The 18,730-nt window shown below is 34.2% G+C and overlaps 3 protein-coding genes across 4 annotated transcripts; 1 reads left to right on the top strand and 2 right to left on the bottom strand.

Annotated features, from left to right (window-relative positions):
- Nucleotides 1–5,943: 5,943 nt before the first annotated feature.
- On the bottom strand, nucleotides 5,944–7,704 carry LOC116180951. The gene is made up of 8 exons (XM_031501150.1): nucleotides 7,474–7,704; nucleotides 7,287–7,421; nucleotides 7,148–7,234; nucleotides 6,894–6,989; nucleotides 6,735–6,836; nucleotides 6,471–6,676; nucleotides 6,261–6,420; nucleotides 5,944–6,209 (listed from the first exon to the last, which is right to left on the bottom strand). Exons 1-8 carry the CDS (start codon nucleotides 7,667–7,669, stop codon nucleotides 6,103–6,105), a joined length of 1,089 nt encoding a protein of 362 aa, XP_031357010.1. The 5' UTR covers nucleotides 7,670–7,704; the 3' UTR covers nucleotides 5,944–6,102.
- Nucleotides 7,705–7,749: 45 nt separating this feature from the next.
- Nucleotides 7,750–12,987, bottom strand: LOC116180936. Its single transcript, XM_031501126.1, has 2 exons — nucleotides 9,646–12,987; nucleotides 7,750–9,597 (listed from the first exon to the last, which is right to left on the bottom strand). The coding sequence occupies exons 1-2, from the start codon at nucleotides 9,866–9,868 to the stop codon at nucleotides 7,784–7,786; spliced, it is 2,037 nt and encodes a 678-aa protein (XP_031356986.1). The 5' UTR covers nucleotides 9,869–12,987; the 3' UTR covers nucleotides 7,750–7,783.
- Nucleotides 12,988–17,734: 4,747 nt separating this feature from the next.
- Nucleotides 17,735–18,727, top strand: LOC116177112. 2 transcript variants are annotated; one of them, XM_031495998.1, is made up of 3 exons: nucleotides 17,735–17,914; nucleotides 17,966–18,034; nucleotides 18,082–18,727. In XM_031495998.1, the coding sequence occupies exons 1-3, from the start codon at nucleotides 17,761–17,763 to the stop codon at nucleotides 18,687–18,689; spliced, it is 831 nt and encodes a 276-aa protein (XP_031351858.1). In that variant the 5' UTR covers nucleotides 17,735–17,760; the 3' UTR covers nucleotides 18,690–18,727. The 2 variants fall into 2 exon arrangements, with proteins under 2 accessions (XP_031351858.1, XP_031351850.1); XM_031495990.1 differs by having other exon boundaries at nucleotides 17,735–18,034.
- The last annotated feature ends 3 nt before the right edge of the window (nucleotides 18,728–18,730 follow it).

The raw sequence follows: 18,730 nt of genomic DNA on the forward strand, positions 1-18,730 counted from the left end.
TTCCTTAACTTAAGGGCAATTGGAATTAGTAATAACGTAATTCACAATGGTATTTATTAGACAAAAATGAAAAACGTACATATTACACTTAAAAACAACAACAATCCTATACCTATCTAACAATAAAAAATGAAAATCAAATGAAAATGCCACTTAGGATACAATTAATAAATTGTGATGTAATATTCATTATTTACAATGATGTACTGATTGACATAAACAATATCTGAAAGCATAATATACTCGGTCGTGTCTGTACGTTACACCTTGAACACATCACGACATAAAATTTGAACAATTTTCATCAGTGAGGGCCAATTGCACCGTCAAAATTAAGTATCCCTTAAAGTTAAGCATAACTTAAATAAAATACCATAGCAACGATTGTCTTAATAATTGTTGCCATAGATTTTAAGTTCGACTTAACTTTAAGCAAGGCTTAATTTTTTTGGTGCAACTGGGTCTCAGTAGCTTAAAAACTTAAAAAATAATTTCGGTAGACAGCAATAGTAGCAAAAATATAACTCTTTCTACTTACCTAAGAAATAGTCGAAATATACATCAAGTCCCCATTTAATAAGTAATGACTTAAATTCGCTCATTTTGGGGTAGGTATGGCGTAAATTTCAGCTCTTGGTACACTAGGTACATATAATAAAACCGAATAAAACTTACACCCGCACAGCACAATGTACCTGCATGCGTATATGAAGAAATTGCTATATACCTACAGCTTTTATGGTCGTCAAAAAACGAACGAAAACGGCTTCTGAAGACGATTGCTACAAGTAGATGTTTACTCGCCATAAATTAGTATTTCATAACGCCAACTAAACTAAACGTTTGTGGCAGTTACAAAAACGTAATTAAACAAGAATATCAAATTCAATGCAACAGTTTTATAACTGCAGCGAAAACGCTATCTGCTGTTATTGTACCTATGAAAATCTACAAGCGTTTAGCAAGTATGTCTAATTGCCCTTATCCACCACTTCTAGAAAATCGATTTTACTTAGCACAGTATATGAGATTATTGTCATAAATTGATAACTAATTGAGGCAAATAAAAAGACATTTATTGTAATTAAAATATTTTCAGGTAGACACTTTGATTATATTATTTCTCTCAGTGAGGCGTTACAGAGAACCCTGCAAAGAAACATATTCAGACAGAAATTCATACGTAAATTTTATAAGGGGGCAGGATTCTGAATTACATTCCTTAAATGAAGATTTTTGACACCCCCCCCCCCCTAACCATTTACATTTGCCCAGGTAGTTAATACTTCTTAAAAAATCCTCTAACACCATGCACAATAAAATTACATTACATTTAGTATAATTTTTGATGTAAAATATAACAAATTTTGATGTTCTTAACCTATTATCTTTTTTTATTTCTTAAAAATACATTTGTTGCGTGTTTATATAAAGATGAGCACGTGGGCGGTAATGCTCTTGCATCCTTTCCTGACAACACATTATTAATTCCATTGAAATAATTAAATATTATAAGTCTTGTAAAGTTTTTTACAACACGATGTTTAACAGTATTAGAATGTTCACATTGTATAAAATTAAAATTAACATTGCAATTGATAGTTAGCTCCATAACTTTAAAAATATGCTTTATGTGTGGATGCGATTGTAATATGTATGTTACTATATTATACATTGTTACTAAGATTTTTAAAAATTCTACATTACAATATTGCAATCTCTCAATTTTTTGTCCTCCGTATTCTTTGGATCGAATAAAGCGATGGAAATCCTTCTCCTCGTTTTCTTCTCGAACCAAATTGCGTTTCAATATATTGTGCTTGCATGCAATGCAATTTGTCAAATGTAATTTAACTTTACATATGTACCCAGCAACGTAACCTAATGCAGCAGTTTCAAGTGGTCTTAGCTTTTCGAATGTGGATGGTAATGTAACAGGCACAACTGCATCACTCTGGTTGGGAGTGTTGGGAAGATCCTAAAACAATAACTATTAATATGAAATAATTTAAGCCTCTATAAAAACATGCAAAAGTTGATAGAAGAAAATAGAAAAACGTACAAACTTAGTTTAATAAAAGAATAAAGAGTAAATGAAAAATCACTATTTATGTAGAATCTAAACAAAGAAACAGTGCCATGCATTATGTAGAGGGCACTTACTAAAATGATATTTATTCTTCTTCTTTAACACGGATAACACATGTCACCAAGGTAATCTCACACGACCAAAGAAACAGTTGTCTCCAAATGTTCTGTAATGTAGTATTACAATTAATAACAACTTCAGTAAAAGTTGAATAGGTTAATATAATTATTATTACCTGTGTAAGAAACGTTTTCAGTGTCACAAGAATATTGGAGTTGTCTTCTTCACAATTTGATCCCAAGGAATGTTTCTTAACCAAGTTGTTTACCAAAACTGATTTATAAAATGGAACGAAGGCACTGCATGTTGGATTTACAAATCTTCGTCCTCTTTGCCTAATCCGTCCAAAAAAATTCTCCAAAGCGTCTTGATTGATATACCTGGGTTTGAAACTCTTAAACCCTAAATCCTTGAGTGTTTTTTGTAACAGTAAGAAGCTCTCTATGGTTATCTTAAGGTTTTTGAAGGTTGGAGGTTGTTTTTTACACCCATTCTGGATGCAATACATATTGTTTATAAAAATGATTACATCTTTCCAGAATTTTATATGTTGACTTCCCTCGATATTATTTAAATTAACAGATGTTTTCAAGGCTTTTCCTTTTATATTAAATGGTGATGTTCCGTTCACACTGTCAAAAAGTTTGTCAATAATATGTATAAACTCTGCAGTTTCAACGGCTCGCTTTTCCATTGTAGTCGTTCCATCACTTCCAACTAATTCTATAACATGCACACATTAATCAACATTATTAAAACTATGAATATACTTACCACATGTTGCCATCAAATTTATTGTTGATGAAACAGTGTGACTAAAAACTTGTGCACAAATCGACACCTTCATCTTCTTTATTTTACTTCTATCCACATGAAATTCTGTAATTTTTGGCATGGCACGAAGGCGCCCACTAAAGCAATCTAATTGCCATGCTGTATAAATGTCCTCCCATTTTGCAACTTTTTGCTGTCCGTCACACTTATAAGTAATGTCTTTGGTCAACATATTATTTCGAATGCCCTTTATCAAATGAGGTGGATCATAAAAAGGTATTAGAATATCTCCATCGATCTCAAATATATGATGTCGCAGTTCCTTATTTTCTCTGAAATATCTTGCACGTGTTTCATTCACTAAAGAGTTTATTGCACTAACATTGTTAGCACCTTGATCACAAATTGTCCCCAAAATACGAAGACCAGATTTATGCACAATATTTACAATTTCTTTTATGGTTTTGACAATTTGGGGCGATTTAACGGCACCTTTTACAAACTGAAAAAGGATTGGTTGTTTCCAGTTTTTGTGAATGCCTCTCAACATAAAAACCTAAAACATAACAAATATGGTATTGATTTATTTAAGTTCTTTAATTACCTGCACATGATCAGCAATTATCTGATTTTGCTTATCGCCATAATTTTCAAACCCTTCTACTACGTCACTGTGTGGGTTGTAATTTAAATGAGATGACAGGCTCATTTCGTCAAAGACAAGCATACAATACTTGTCTAATGGACCCATATTCTTGCAAGCTTTTTGAAGCCCTTCAAACATGCATTCATTAATGCCTGGGTGAATTGGTACATTGTTTAACAATTTCATAATTGTTACCCTAGATGGCATAGGAAAAACTTGAGAAAATAGCTTATAGGCATTCGCACTTTGCTTATACAACGCTAATCCTAACACTTTGTGGTCAATAGAAAATCTTCTAGCTGTAGGTTTTTTTCCTGCACACTCTGCTAAAGTTCGAACAAAATTACTTTGTATCGAATCCATGTTGCTTGTAGTTATGTCATATGCAGTGGTTTTTTGACGTTTCCTTTCGGTACGTAGTTGCGTTTTTAAATGAAGAACCTTTCGTTGCAACACAGCAGCTTTCCTTTTATAAAAAGTTGCAGTTTTTAACAGGTATTGGCCTTCGGGGTTCAGATCAGCAGCTTTGTTTACTTTAATTGAGTCCAAGATGTAGTTTCCTAAAATAAAATGAATAATATTACTTAAAAGTAAGTATGCATGGTATTATGTATCTCCAGAGGCTTGCAACATAAGTACATAACTAATATAGATAAAAATAATAGATTAAGAACAATCTAAGGTTTAGTTCAAATAATTATCTAATCAAAATTAGTAAATCTACAAAGCAACACATATTAGCCTTAATGTTGTAAATGGTGCTAGACCAGCCAAATTTCCCTCATGATAAATTTTAAAGAAACTAAGATTAAAATTATCACTGACTTTTTGTAAGGGTTTTTTGTGTGCAAGCTGTGAAATTAAGATCTGATGTAACTTCCGTGACCTCTGAAGTATCCATTTTTTCTACAAGAACCTCTTCACAAGCTTTTAATGGTGACAGCTGAACTGATGACGATTCTATGTTCAGAGCATAATTATGTTCTGCTGATTGTAGAAGTACCTACATTGTCTGAAATTGCTAAAATATATATAAAATTAATTGATGTATCATTAAGTAGGTACAATAAACAACCTGTATGGAGTTCATAATTATTTGCATCAACTTCTATCACGCTTCTATGTTCTGTAGACTCATCCGTGGATTTTGCATAATCATGTTCGATTATTGCTAATCATGAGCAACTTTTCCTAAAAATTACTCTAATTATACTATATTGCAAATAAATTGCCTTACAACATACCTAATAAAAACAGTGTAGGAACAGCAGTTTTCCATAATACATGATTTGGTCCAAAATCCTTTTTCGAGAAATGTGCACTACAAACTCGGCAATTTTTGTAGATGTAGGTATTGGATTTATTAGCAAGCAGCATATTTCCTATAGCTTCCACCCAAGCAGAGAATAATTCTGGATGTTTCAAGGGGTTGGGAAATCGATGCCTACCATCAACGTTGTTTGGCTGACACGCACTAACCGCACACCCAACTTTACCCATATTATATCAAATGTCCAATAAATAATAACTTAATTCTTGTCCTAACTAATGGCAATCCTAATTCCCAGTACCTAAACACGGAGACTTTTCAGTGATGTAATTGATACATCCCAACTGAGATGTGATAGCTTTCAGAGATGTGTCATGTAGTGTACATTTACGTTACATGTAATACAAAACGCCGGTTTCAGACACGCGCATTTGAGCCATCCCAGAGATGTACAGAGACGTTCCTGACACCTTAATGAAACGTGGTTTGTATCGTCTCCGAGACTTACCTGACACATCTATGCCACATTACTCGACACATGCATGGGACCTCTCTGATACTTTGCTGAGTCATACATGGCGCACCAAGTGACGCATGAATGAGACACCTTTGAATCATCTATTTTATGTCTCAGCCACTTCACGGAAATGCTATTGGTACATCACTAAGCCCGTGAATGAGACATCTCGGATACTTGGATGAGGTGTTAAAGACAGGCCATAGACGCATGAATGAGACATCTTTGAATAATTTTCCGTACCTACCTAATTTTTTTGATTCTATTACCATGATTACGTACTAGCTACGCCAGCTTTTAGAAACGTTTTTTTTCTAATGATGAAATATTAATAAAAGACGAATTCGAATAAAATAAGCTATCAGTGTTATATAACACAGTGTTTTAGAGTTTAATAGACTCCCCTAACATCTAAAATGGGCATCGTTCTTTAAGTACCTATACAATATACCTAGATATCTTAATAGATATAAAGTATATGTGTATAATGACATGTTTCTGGTATAAGTATAAATGAACTGACGAGATATCTACGATAAATACCTGAAGTAAGGGTTTACTAACTACCTCAATTAGAACGTCACGCAAAAAGTAAATAATTTATTACAAAGAACTATTTATGTATGAGCACACTTATTAAACAAGGAAATTCTTATTTTACGGGATATAATTAAAAAATTAAGATACCAATATGGTAAAATAAAAACAAAAAAGCAACATTTATTATTATTACATTTATTAGGCTGCTAATTTCTTTCCCTGGTTTCTCTTAATCTAGCTTGACGAAACCAATCATTTATAATGGTAATTATTTCGTGCTCTTGGATGCTGTTATACATACGTTGTTCAGCAGCTGTTAACATAGGCATCGGATAGTAATAAAAATATTAAACAAATATCTTACCTATTATCCTGTTCATAAATTTTAAATTTGATAATTTAAAATTCCCCCTAAGGCCATGCCAGGAGCAGCTTACTGCTAATTTATTGGTGAATACTTTCCGAAGCATGTTAACTAGGGCGTCTTTTGCATTTTTGCCGCCAATGGTTTGTAAGTATGAGGTCTAAAATAAAAGAATGAAAACCTTAGTGTTGAGTAAATTATACAACTCACAAATTTATGTGAAAACTCCCCTTCCTCAGCCACAATGTTTTCCAAGGTGCTTAATTCCTCTAGCGTATTTAATGGGAGCTTTGTCTGAACCTCCTCTGTGTTTATTGATATAATGTTTGTTTGGTTTTGATTGTTCAATTGTTCCAATCTGGATTCCAGAGATTTTATCTGCACGAATATTTTTTTCATGTTTGTATGAATATTGTCTGAAGCATAATATAAATTATTTTTATAACTTTTTTCTATTTGTAAATATTCACATACCAAAATCGTGTCTGTGATCGCAAGTATGTATTAGTTCCTGCAACGTGGAATTTCCAAAATCGAGCACTATGGAATTGTCTAGTGGACGTATCTGGTCTGCACCTTGAATAATCCTACCATTAGTTTCAAGAAGTGTAATCATTATCATAATGACAATACCTTCATTAGATTCAATGATGCTGCCTGTATTTGATGCCATCGGTACATTTTGTCCATGTTCTTGCGATGATGATAGCAAGTTTTCATTATTATTAACTGAAATAATTTAGTATAAATTTTTGGAGATTCTCAACTCTTAGTAACGGTTCTTTGTTAAATTGATACGTTAATGTGATAACGGGTTAAGTACAAAAATCTCTAAAGTAAGTTGACTTCTGCTTAGTACGTTTTAAAAAGTCGCACAAAGAGCTTACCGTTATTCGTAGAAGATTGGCGTGTGTTTTCTCGCTTAGAGAAACGTGGCGAAGATCTCCTTTTCTTAAGAGTTGGAGGTGGACTATCTAAAATGGACGATTTAACGTTAATGTAAGTAATCACAACATTTTGACGAACCTTTAGTAGACTCTTCATCGTCAGTAGACGTTGATTTAGTTACACTGGTCTTTTTTCTTTTCCCCCTTCCAGTTTCGACCTCTTCACTTGATGTGTAATCTGTTCCAGCATGCTTTCGTGCAGCTTCCAGCGTATCTATAATGAGCGTAATAACTAAAACATGTAAGCAATATCTGACAAAATTTACCATAAAACTTCTCAACTCTAACTTTATAATTCCCCCATGTGTCAGAGGGTTCTATCCCCTTAACCATTAACGCTGTGGGATTCAGCGATTTTGGCCACTTGCAATATTTCATGTCCTCGTTTAACCATGAGGATGGAATTTCGGAGAAAGATTCGTTTTCTTCGAAATACACCACTGCGAATTTTTTTAAAGACATAATTTTCTTCCTATAGATAGTATAGAAATGGTGTGATTAAGTGTTAGTAAGTAGAGTATAGGTACATTTATACAGTGGTTAATAAAATGTACAACATAATTTTACAATTGGTAATTAATGCAAATATGGCATAACAACATATCCATCTAAATATTTAAGGCACATACATTTATTTTTTATATCAGAAAATGGTATTTCAAAAGTGTCTTCCATCACATCTGCTACATACAAAATGCCTAAACTTTCTGATTTACATGGAACAGAAAAAAAAGATGTATTAGTTTTGTATGTGTTCACGGTGAAACATAAGACATTAGTTTTCTGAGATATTTTCAAAATATTTACAACTCTCCCGTCATAAAGGATACAATAACTATTTGGTGCAGTCGTAGTTAGGGTGAACGACTCAAACTCTGCTTTGTAAATTACATTAAGCTTGGAATGTAAAATAGGATACTTTTGTAAAACATTTCTGTTGTGATTCTTTTCCTCTATAATTCTGTTGCATATTTGTTCAAGGGGTCTACCCGATATGTGGAGCTTTCTTTTTAAGTTATATAAGTAATTCTCAAATTTAAAACCACTGAAATTTTCTAACTGTCCCAATCTCTTTACATCTTGCGCTAAATGTATCAAATTATGTACATTATATGATAGATAATGTAATCCATACATATTTCCATATTTTCGTACAAAATATAGAAGCAAGTTATGTGCATAATCTATCAAGTCAGTATCAGAATTACCATCACACAATATTCTAATAGCTACACTTAAACACATAAAGTGTCTATAGGTTTTCACAGACAATATATTATTCATTACAATTGGCCCCGTATACAGCAGAAATTGTCGAAACTCTGTCGCCTTCCAACGATCAATTTCATTTAAACTCCTTGGCTGTCGTGCAAATTCTAGAGTAATATAGGCTCTCATCGATATTAGTTTACTGGAAGCTTCTTCCAATTTATTTGGCTTCAATCTGATATTTAATTTTCCTTTCACCCAAAACTGAAGCAGACGTTTCATAACACCCAGGCAAACTAAATGCATATAATCCAGTCCCACTTGTGATACCATTCCTATGGGTAATTTTTCCAATGCTGTCGTTTCTCTATGGTGTTCGGGGTGAATTCTGTTTTTAAATGATGCATCAGTTCTCTCACTTGAACTTGTCTCGGTAAACACAACCCTATTTTCAATGAATTCGCCTTGTTGAATACATTTGGGACAACCAAAATAGCCTGTATGGTTTTTTATACCACATACGTACGCCTTGGCTGGAGCATCACATACAATAGCGTGCAGTTTTACCACAATGGTTTTATGATCTAAAATTATACTCGACTGTAGAATGGTATTGGTTTCGTCTACAAATTTTTTTAAAAATTGGTTTACGTCATCTGGTTTCGTATTTCCTTCAAAAATTCCTATAGGGAATGGGGTTGTGTAGAATTCACTAGAAAGGATAGCACATAGTATAGGCCAAAATTGAATAGCTGAACTCTTTGACAGTGGTAGCCCATCTATGTTTATAAGTAGATTCACTTCAGTAGGGTATTGGTTTTTAGGGTAGTGTTTCACGATAGAGTCTTTCAATTGCTCATACACTCCAAAGTGTGCGTAACGACCTGAACTAAATGTTTCGATAAAATTGGCTGAGTTTCTGGGTGTACTCAATAATGTTCTGGAATCGTTTGGTAAATCACAGTGACCATTCCTTCTTAGCAAAGCCAGCAAATCATTCACTGCAGTTCTGGGTATTTGTGAATACTTGATAACCCATGTTCTCAGATCTTCTTGTAAACCACTAGAACTATCATATGTGTTAGTTTCAATATCTTTTACATAAACACTGAATGTTTCCGAGTTTACCGAATTAGCCTGGGAATGAGCAGCTGGCAAACTAGTGCCTGTACTATGTTCACCTAAAGCAGGAAGTTTTGATGTTTTTTGTCATGTTAATTATTGCTAACCTATTGATGATGCAGAACCCAACCAAGTAGCGGTATCGCAGCCCTGGTCTATAACGTAATTGTCCACCGGAATTGGAGATGTTTTCTCCATTATATGGTTTGGAGTTGGGACTGAAACAGTGGCACGCGAACAAATGGCTGTGTTAGGATTCATCTCTCTTTCCACTAGTCTCCATTTTTGTCTATCGGATAGATCACAAAATGGCTTCCTTTTCTTGCTCATGACGTACCTTTTTACTTAGACCTTCGAAAACACAAAAGAATATGGCAACCTCAGTATAAGATGCATTCCCAGCATAGATGCAAAATAAGTACCTCATGTGAAGTCAACTCAATTATGAATGTTATACCAATTAAGTTAAATTTTCACCAACAATATTGTGGTACACTTATAGTTTGTATAGAAACCAATTCCTTTTGATGAGTCCTTTCCTTAGAATACCATGACGGGTAAATCGTGTGTTAATTATTAAAAAAAATGCGCTAAAAACGGGCATCGTGCCCATATTGCTTTTTGCGGCATTTATCTCGGAATTTACTATGCAGCCTACGCTACAAAAAAACAGTGATCCATAGTTACGAGTCAATTAGATTATCAAAAATATTTTCTCTCTATCAAAAGACGTAGATTTTCATGTAGATTTCTAAAATGCGATAAAATATGGGGTGTTCTATTCAAAATAAAAAAATTGCTATCGACATCCGGTATAACCGGAAATGTAACGATCACGATAATATTTTCCTTCAATAAATTATGAAAAATTATATTGGTAGCAACTTTTCAGATTCATATTGTCAATGAGAGCTTGAATACTTTTAGGCAACGGTTTGCGTGAAACAGATACATACCCCTAGAGATCTTGAACAACACTTTGTTTTCAATTCCAAATTGCTTAAGTAATGTTTAACATTATAAATTAAACTAAATCCTTTTCTAGTTTATACATTGTGTGATTGTATAGAATCAAAATTGTATTGTAGAAACGGCAATTTTGTTTCCTTATACCAACCCTAGGCTAAACGGAATTTTGAAATTAAGAAATTTCTCCCTTTACCACAATAAGTTTTAAAAAAACCTAAATACGTATTTCGACCACTAAGTGGTCATCATCAGTAGGGTAAAAATTCACTGGATATTGATCGCGAGAAGTACGCTCATCAGGATAATAATTCCGTGACCCGTAAGGACAAATGCGAAAAAACAGTTCAGCGCCAAAATCTACAGTAAACTGTTTACAGTTACAGGGAGAAATTTCTTAATTTCAATATTTTTAACCCACACGTTCCATTGATTGTGTAAACGGAATTTGTCTGAAATTTCGCTAATTTATTGCCGGTGATTACATATTCACACAAATATTAAGATTTTATAGTAATTCGCCTGTCCATCTATCTAATGTGCATCAAAATCGAAAAACTTGCATTTATCTTTGCTTATATAATTTCAATCTTAATTAAATACACAAACAAAAATAGATAGATTAGGTACGTACTTACCTATAGTGATGCCTTCAAACCAACCGGATTCCGGAAATGTACCTAATCACGAACACAAATCAAAATTAACAATCACGAGGACGCGCACGAAATCAATGAATGAACGACCCTTAAAACGAAAACGAATATCCACCCTAGAACCGGTTAAGCACACTTTTCGATCCGCTAAACAGGTATCTTAAGTAAACAAGATTCAATTCAAAGAATTTACAAAGTTGTTGACTTTGTACTCGCACGGCGATTATAATATTTCGTGGCCTACTGAAAAAAAAAACGAATAAACCCCAAAAATTATATTTAATTCATACTATACCTATCTAAAAATCGTATTTATTAAAAATTAGTTCAGCTATGGTATTTTAACAGATATATCTAAGTTAGTAATATGAAATAAATTTGTCTGTTATGATTCGGTTCGAAATTCATATCTCATCAACGACCCGCTTCGGTAATAATTAAGTTCTTGATGTACAAAACCTACTGATTGTAGATTTTAGTGGTTTTTACGTAAGGCATTGGCATTATCCATTAAATTAATCCGCATTTAAATAAATGACATTTGGCATGTGACCCACTTTATGAATGTTTTGTGTACCCAACTGAAAATTCAAATTGTCCGCAATCATTATATGAATCACCCGTTATATTACTACTACACGTACGTGTGTCGCGTTGAGAAGTTACATATATTTTACAGCACCTCTTATTGAAACATCTACGTTAGATACATGATATATTTCTGACACGTCTTTGTTTAATCCCGGTGATTCGGCTTGTACCTCGTAGAGACATAGCATTTGAGCTTTAGTTGTGACATCTCAGAGACCGTATTGATACAGCTCTGGGAGCTAGATGACACGTTTTTCAGATACCTCTGTTTAGTCCCAGCGATATGGCATACAAGTCCCACTGAGATGTTTGTATTGAGCACTAGGCGAACTATCCCTGGGGCATTGAAAATGTGACATCTCAGACACATGCGATATTAAGGATTCAAAAACATCTAATATACGTCTCATCGACACATCTCATCAGAGCTTTAGTTGCAACATCTCGGAGATCTTATTGAAACATTTGTGTTTGCTGGGTTCCTAATCAAATAAACGTCACTAATGCAAAACTAACCTATAAACACCCACTATACGAAAAGACAAAAGTTCAAAGAATAATATAATACAAACTGCAATATTACTTAACACGACACATGAAATCGTATAACACGAATTTAAACAGCTCGAGATTAGAATTAAAACGAAAACACAAAACAACAAACGAGTGCAAGGCTTCGATTTGATGATGCCATAGAAAACCTAAGTAGGTTAGGTTTTCTATGGATGATGCGGCTTTTAAATTTTAATTTGTTTGTTTCGTCAGGTCACGCTCACGAGGTTAAAGAAATCACACTTCAGTGCCACCTGTTGCCTTGGAAGCCTAATAGAGAAGCCATATTGATGGGCGCCATGACAGTTTTAAGAATCGTAATTCTGTTTTCATTCTATCCGTAGGTTAGGTTTTCTATGTTTATAACCTAAATCTATTTTATGTTTTCAATTTCAAGGTGCCACTTTTACTCAAAATAAACCGCTATTTAGTCTAAATAATTTGCTTATTGCTTGTTTAGTGTATAATAAAAAAGAGTATGTCTGCGTCTGCCCTTGAGACAATAGATGTGGAACTATTAATAAGTTTAGTTCAGCAATTTCCTTGCATATATAATAATAATAATAATAATAATTTATTAGACCTTTGTAGCTATTTTTACAATAGATAAGGCTGGTCACACAAAGAGAATCAATAGGTATAAAACACACACATTGTATACAAATATTGGACAAACATTATTATTTAGATGACATTCAAGTACTCTTGGATTGTGTAACAACACTTTACAATGAGTAGGTCTTTGAGCACATTTTTGAACGTGTTTGTGTTAGTGATATTCTTGATGTCAGGTGATAGTACATTGTAAAGGTAACACCCTGCGTACTGGACCGACTTCTTGAATTTTGAGTGATGGCATTTCGGAAGATACAAATTATCTCCAGATCTAGTGGAATATTCATGGTTGTCACGGTTTCGTTTTAAAACTAGTCGGTGTTTATGAATGTACACTAAAATTTTTAACAAGTAAACTGACACAAAGGTTAAAAGTCTATTATTTCTAAACGTGTCTCTACACGATTCGTTAAATTTTAGATTGTATATACGCCGGATTACTCGTTTTTGTAAGGTAAACACTCTACAAGCTTCTGTTGATTGTCCCCACACGATAATGTTGTAACTAAAAGCAGAATACACTTTGGCATAGTAAACTGAGAGTAACGCATTTTTGTCCAGGTAATTAGTTAAATTAAGGAAAAGATAGTGTAGTTTTTTTAATTTTATACAGACGAGGTCAATATGGTCAGAGAAAGTCAACTTACTATCGATAACAGTTCCCAGAAAAGTAGCTTTTTCAACAAGATTAATAATTTGTCCGTCGTCGGTTTGAATTGAGATAGTTTGGGGGTTTCTAGTTCCGTAGCTGAAGCCTATACACGCTGTTTTGTTTATATTGACTTTCAGTTTATTATAAAAGCACCATTTCATAAATAAACTGAGCGCAGTTTCGAGCTTTGATATCGTTTCTTCTTGAGTTGAGGCTGAGACGATAATAGTGGTGTCATCGGCATACATAAAGAGAATGCCATATTTTCCCAGATACTCGACCATATCGTTAACGTAGATTAGAAAAAGCATTGGAGCAAGGGTACTTCCCTGTGGAGTCCCAATATCGATATTAAATTGTTCTGATTTCTCTCCCTTTATGTGAACTCTGAAGCTTCTATCCGACACGAAGGAAATCACCCATTCGTTAACTTTTCCTCTAATGCCTGCTACATTTAATTTTTGTGCAAGTAGTTCATGGTCTACAGTGTCGAAAGCCCGCGAGATGTCGAGGAGCGCTGCGATCACTACCCTCCCACGGTCCAGTTCTTTATGAATTTCCTGGATGAAATCAATCGTGGCAGTTTCTGTTGAGCGGTTTGCTCTAAATCCGTGCTGAGAATGACTTAAGACATTGTTGTTATTCAAAAATGTAGAGATTTTATCGCACACAATTTTCTCAATTATTTTTGAAAACACTGATAGCACTGAAATTGGTCTGTAGTTAGACGGGTCCTTTGGATCCAGTTTTTTATTATAACATAATTATAACAAGAAAGACCCAAATTACAAGGATAACGTAGTTATTAACAATGCTTGGACTGAAATTGGAACTACAATTGACGAGCATGGTACGTAAAAAATCATAAGTAGCCTTTAATTAAGTAAAGACATCACTTTCTTTAGTGGAATCCTGTCAGACAGTTTGGAAGTATCTCAAGGAGAAATATTGCAGAGAGAGAAAGGCATATGAAAAACGAACATTGAGTGGAGCACCTGCCGAAGACACATCAAAATGGGAATATTACGTTGCCATGAATTTCTTAGATATTCATATGCAAGACGCACGTATGTGGATTTTAGAACGAATATGTGGTAAACTGTTTAGCTAACTTTTAAGTTGCAGCACAATTTCTAATCTGAAACGGAAAGTTGAGGATACTAATTCTATTGCCGACATTGAATCAACTGAAATTGTATCTCAACAGACCGATTATTACGAGACACAACATACAGAATATGAAGACGTTGTGCAGGAGAATGCTTCTGATGATCAAAATGAACAATTTAGTAAGTGTATGTCTTCCATAAATTCAAAACTAATTTCATTTTACTTGCAGATCAGCTTGCATTAAAGGGAAAAACAATTGTCATCAATAAGTCCAGGTTGCTTCCATACACTTCGGAAACCCCTCAGGTAACACCTATGCAAACGTCTTTACATCTGACGATACAAATACACCTAACCGAGGATGTTGAATCTCAGGCTGCTCAGATCTCAACATCTAGTACTAACAAAAAAAGAATTCTCCATGCACAGCCTTCTAAATTTACAAGCGTTTGTAACAATACGAAGAAGGTGCCAAGTGAAATTGATGCGGAAATTGTAAAGAGCCTGCAGTTTTTTAGGAATAAACAAGTACAAGAAGATGAGGATGATATATTTTGTAGAATGTTAGCCACAGAGATAAAAAAAATTACAAATCCTGTAGTAAAACATAATCTTAAGAAAACATTATTTCTTCAGGTGTGGGGTGGAGACATGTAAACATTACTAATCACTTAAATAGTATTACATTAAAATAATATTCAATTTATTTAGTCCTTTTCACATACTCAATTTGGCCCTTTTTAAATCCTTGAGGAGACATAAAATAACGTGCTAATTCATCTCTCATATTCTTCGCTTTAATTGTTGAATTGTTCGATCCTGTTTGAGTAATTTTTGTCATTATTGAATTATGCTCTATTTCATGTCTCCACTGTCCCAATGACACGTCACTATCTGCATATCCGGGAGGGCAATATAATCGTTCGCCTATTGGTATAGTGGTTTCCTCATTTTTAAGATAGTTGTGCAAGCAGACACAACTTTTCACAATAAGATCAACTCTGTCTGGGGTGGAATTAATACTGCGACTGAAAATGCGCCACCTAGCCTGCAAAATTCCAAACGAATTCTCTATGCACCTCCTGGCACGACTTAATCTGTAGTTAAAGATACTTTTAACAATGTCAAGATTTTGACCAGGATATGGACGCATTAAATTCTCTTTTAAGGGAAATGCAGCATCTCCTACAATGAAGTACGGAACTTCCCTACCGTAAGACGGGGCTACTTTGGACAGCTCGGGTAAATTCGGACAACGGGACCGTTTAACATGTAAAAATTATGGGGGGGGGCAGTGAAATTATTCACGGGGTCACCTAATGAGAAGAGAGTGTTTGAAACAGTTGCCCTTGAACGTTTGGTGAGTATGGATGTTTTTTTCGCACCCAACGATTTTTTACGTCGGTTTCCGTAAGTAAGCAATTTTTTGACTTTTTTAAAAGTGGAAAAAGTAACTTGCGTACACCGAAACCTATTAATGATAGAGTCGTAGTTTTTCCACTTTTTGGAAAGCTTGTATGTTAGGAATGTTTCGTGTAATTTGTAGATTTTGATTAGTCCATTGTTTTTGTTCAGATCGTCCTAACCAAAAAAATCACCTTTTGAAGGGTAACTTCGGACAATGGTGCTTATTCGGTAGAAGTGTTAAGAGCAGCAGTAGCAGATGTTAAATCTAACAAAAAGAGCATAAGAGAGGCGTCGGAATTTTATGGGATTCCAAAATCGCCAATTGGTGACAAAGTTAAAAGGACTCATGATAAAAATCCAGGACGGCGATTTTTAAGAAAAAAAAAGACTGAGAAAGATACCTACTTTCACTTTCCGGATGTTCCTGACCAGAGCTATATTGAGGGTCATGATATTTTTGAGATCCTCAATCCAGTGCCTTTACGAAGGGAACGATATAAATTCTCTAACGCGCCAAAGATTGTTCTACAGTAAGACAACGTTATTATTGAACCAAAAACGAGTGATGACTTGTGATATATCAAGAGTTTTTTATTTTTGTTTATTGTAAGAAAATGATTTTTAGTTTCATACTTGTTATATAAATTTATATAATTAAGTTTTTGACTGATATTTTGATAGTAATGTTTTTTTTTTAAATAAAACACGTTAAATAATTTGAAGAATTTTTGTATTTTTTGAGTTTCTATGTGAAAACAACTCTTTTTTTTTTAAACTTATATTTGTGTCCGAAGTTACTTTTTAACTCGTAGAACTTCAATTTTATGCATTTTTAAATACATGTCCGAAATTACCCCACATATGTAGGTAAATTCGGACACTTTTCAAAATTAAAAAAAAATATATATACCAAAGAAAAAAAAAACTATTTTTTTCAGCAAGTCATAGCGGAACGGTGTAGTAACCTACGAAAAAAAACCTGGTTCTATTCGAAATAAAATAAGGTCAAAAAAAAGAAAAAACCTCAAAAACTGTCCAAAGTAGCCCCGTCTTACGGTACCAGATTTACAACTAGGTAGTACATTTGCAAGTGGCAAATTTAAGGTATTGGACTCCATGGCTTGTCCCAGATATGAATCGTGAAATATAGCACCATCGCTCAATGAGCCATGGTCAGCATCACACACCGCAAGTAGGACAATACTAAAATATTTTTTGTAGTTGAAATATAATGATCCTGAGTTTGCCGGGCAATCAATCCTAATATGTTTGCCGTCTAATGCTCCGCAACAATTAGGCATGCCGCATGTTCCACTTCAGCCAAAAATCATTTGCGATTTGGGAAAACTTGGCTTGAGTAGGTTCCGGTAGATATAAATCAGTCAAAGCTTCACAAAGGGCAATCATTGGGCTCATTCAGGGACGGTCAGCGGCCAAGTAGCTTACTAAGCAATTACCCTGAATGCGTCCGCTGACTTAGAATTCTGTGTCAGCGGCTGACAAAATAGGTTAGCACTTAAGTTTTCAGCTGTTTGTACTCAGCGCCGTCAGCGTTCTCGTCATAACCTCACAAAAGAACTGCAAAGTGCAAACTCATATGCGAACTGCATTAAAAATAACCTAAACCTTTCACGCCAAATAGTTATTACTTGTAGACCAGTGTGCAGGACAAGATGAACAAGGTAGTTATTGTGGAAAATTACGTCGTCGGTAAAAATAATACCATACGGTTGCGGCCGGTACCCACACCTTCAACAAGTAATTATTTAAATTACCAAAACGATACTACAGTCGATGAAAGTGAAGTTGATGCGATGTATAATGAAGGTGCAAACTATACACGTTATTCCTGTAATGCATTACTTACGACTGTTTTAGAGATCGAATTAGAAGGTGGTGACACAAACAATTTGGATGCTGTGCAAGATGCAGAAGCTAGTAAAGAAGGTAGGTGAATACCAATTAATACATGTACTAATAACATATTTTATAAGGTGAAAAATTTAGATGGAGTCGCCAAAGCATTCTGTTATTCATAGATGAATACGAAAAGTTAATCGAAAAATTTAGAAATCCGAAGTATAAAAAAAAAGATCTGTGGAATGAGATCGCAGGGAAAATGAAGAACAAAGGATATACAGTGTCATCTGACGCACTTGATAAAAAAATGCGTAATATGCGTAGTACCTACATAAAAATTTTAGATAATAATAAGACTAAGGTCGCTACAGGTAGAGGTAGGATAGCATGGGAATATTTCGATCGCTTCGAGGAAGTATTTGCCCGTGATAAAAGTGTGAAACCTATCAATGTGGTGGCCTCTTCACAGCCGCCAAAGACACCAATTGTTATTACTGAAAATGGATCATCACCACAATCGACACCAACGCATGCCTCATCTGTACAAGCATGTACGCCACAACTTTCATCGAAGTGGAAACGATTAGACGTTTTTCGTAAAAAACAATTAGAAATAGAAGCCAAGAAGGTAGAAGAGATTAAAAACATTAGAATTCAAATGGAGACCTTTAATGAAATTCAGAAGAAAAAATTAGATCTGTTCGAAAAATATTTAAATTCACCTCCAAATTCACAAACATAACTTTTCTCATGTTTTGTAAAATGCTTATGCTTACTTTGTAT

Source organism: Photinus pyralis, unplaced genomic scaffold (genome assembly GCF_008802855.1).
Source record: "Photinus pyralis isolate 1611_PpyrPB1 unplaced genomic scaffold, Ppyr1.3 Ppyr1.4_LG1, whole genome shotgun sequence".
NCBI classification, from domain to species: Eukaryota; Metazoa; Arthropoda; class Insecta; order Coleoptera; family Lampyridae; genus Photinus; species Photinus pyralis.

Coding starts and splice junctions, on each gene's coding strand:
- LOC116177112 (XM_031495990.1), top strand. CDS start 17,761: ATGAACAAGGTAGTTATTGTGGAAAATTACGTCGTCGGTAAAAATAAT. Junction 18,035..18,081: donor TGCAGAAGCTAGTAAAGAAG/GTAGGTGAATAC, acceptor ATATTTTATAAG/GTGAAAAATTTAGATGGAGT.
- LOC116180936 (XM_031501126.1), bottom strand. CDS start 9,868: ATGAGCAAGAAAAGGAAGCCATTTTGTGATCTATCCGATAGACAAAAA. Junction 9,598..9,645: donor GGGTTCTGCATCATCAATAG/GTTAGCAATAAT, acceptor TTCCTGCTTTAG/GTGAACATAGTACAGGCACT.
- LOC116180951 (XM_031501150.1), bottom strand. CDS start 7,669: ATGTCTTTAAAAAAATTCGCAGTGGTGTATTTCGAAGAAAACGAATCT. Junction 6,837..6,893: donor CATCATTGAATCTAATGAAG/GTATTGTCATTA, acceptor GGATTATTCAAG/GTGCAGACCAGATACGTCCA. Junction 6,677..6,734: donor CGATCACAGACACGATTTTG/GTATGTGAATAT, acceptor ATTATGCTTCAG/ACAATATTCATACAAACATG.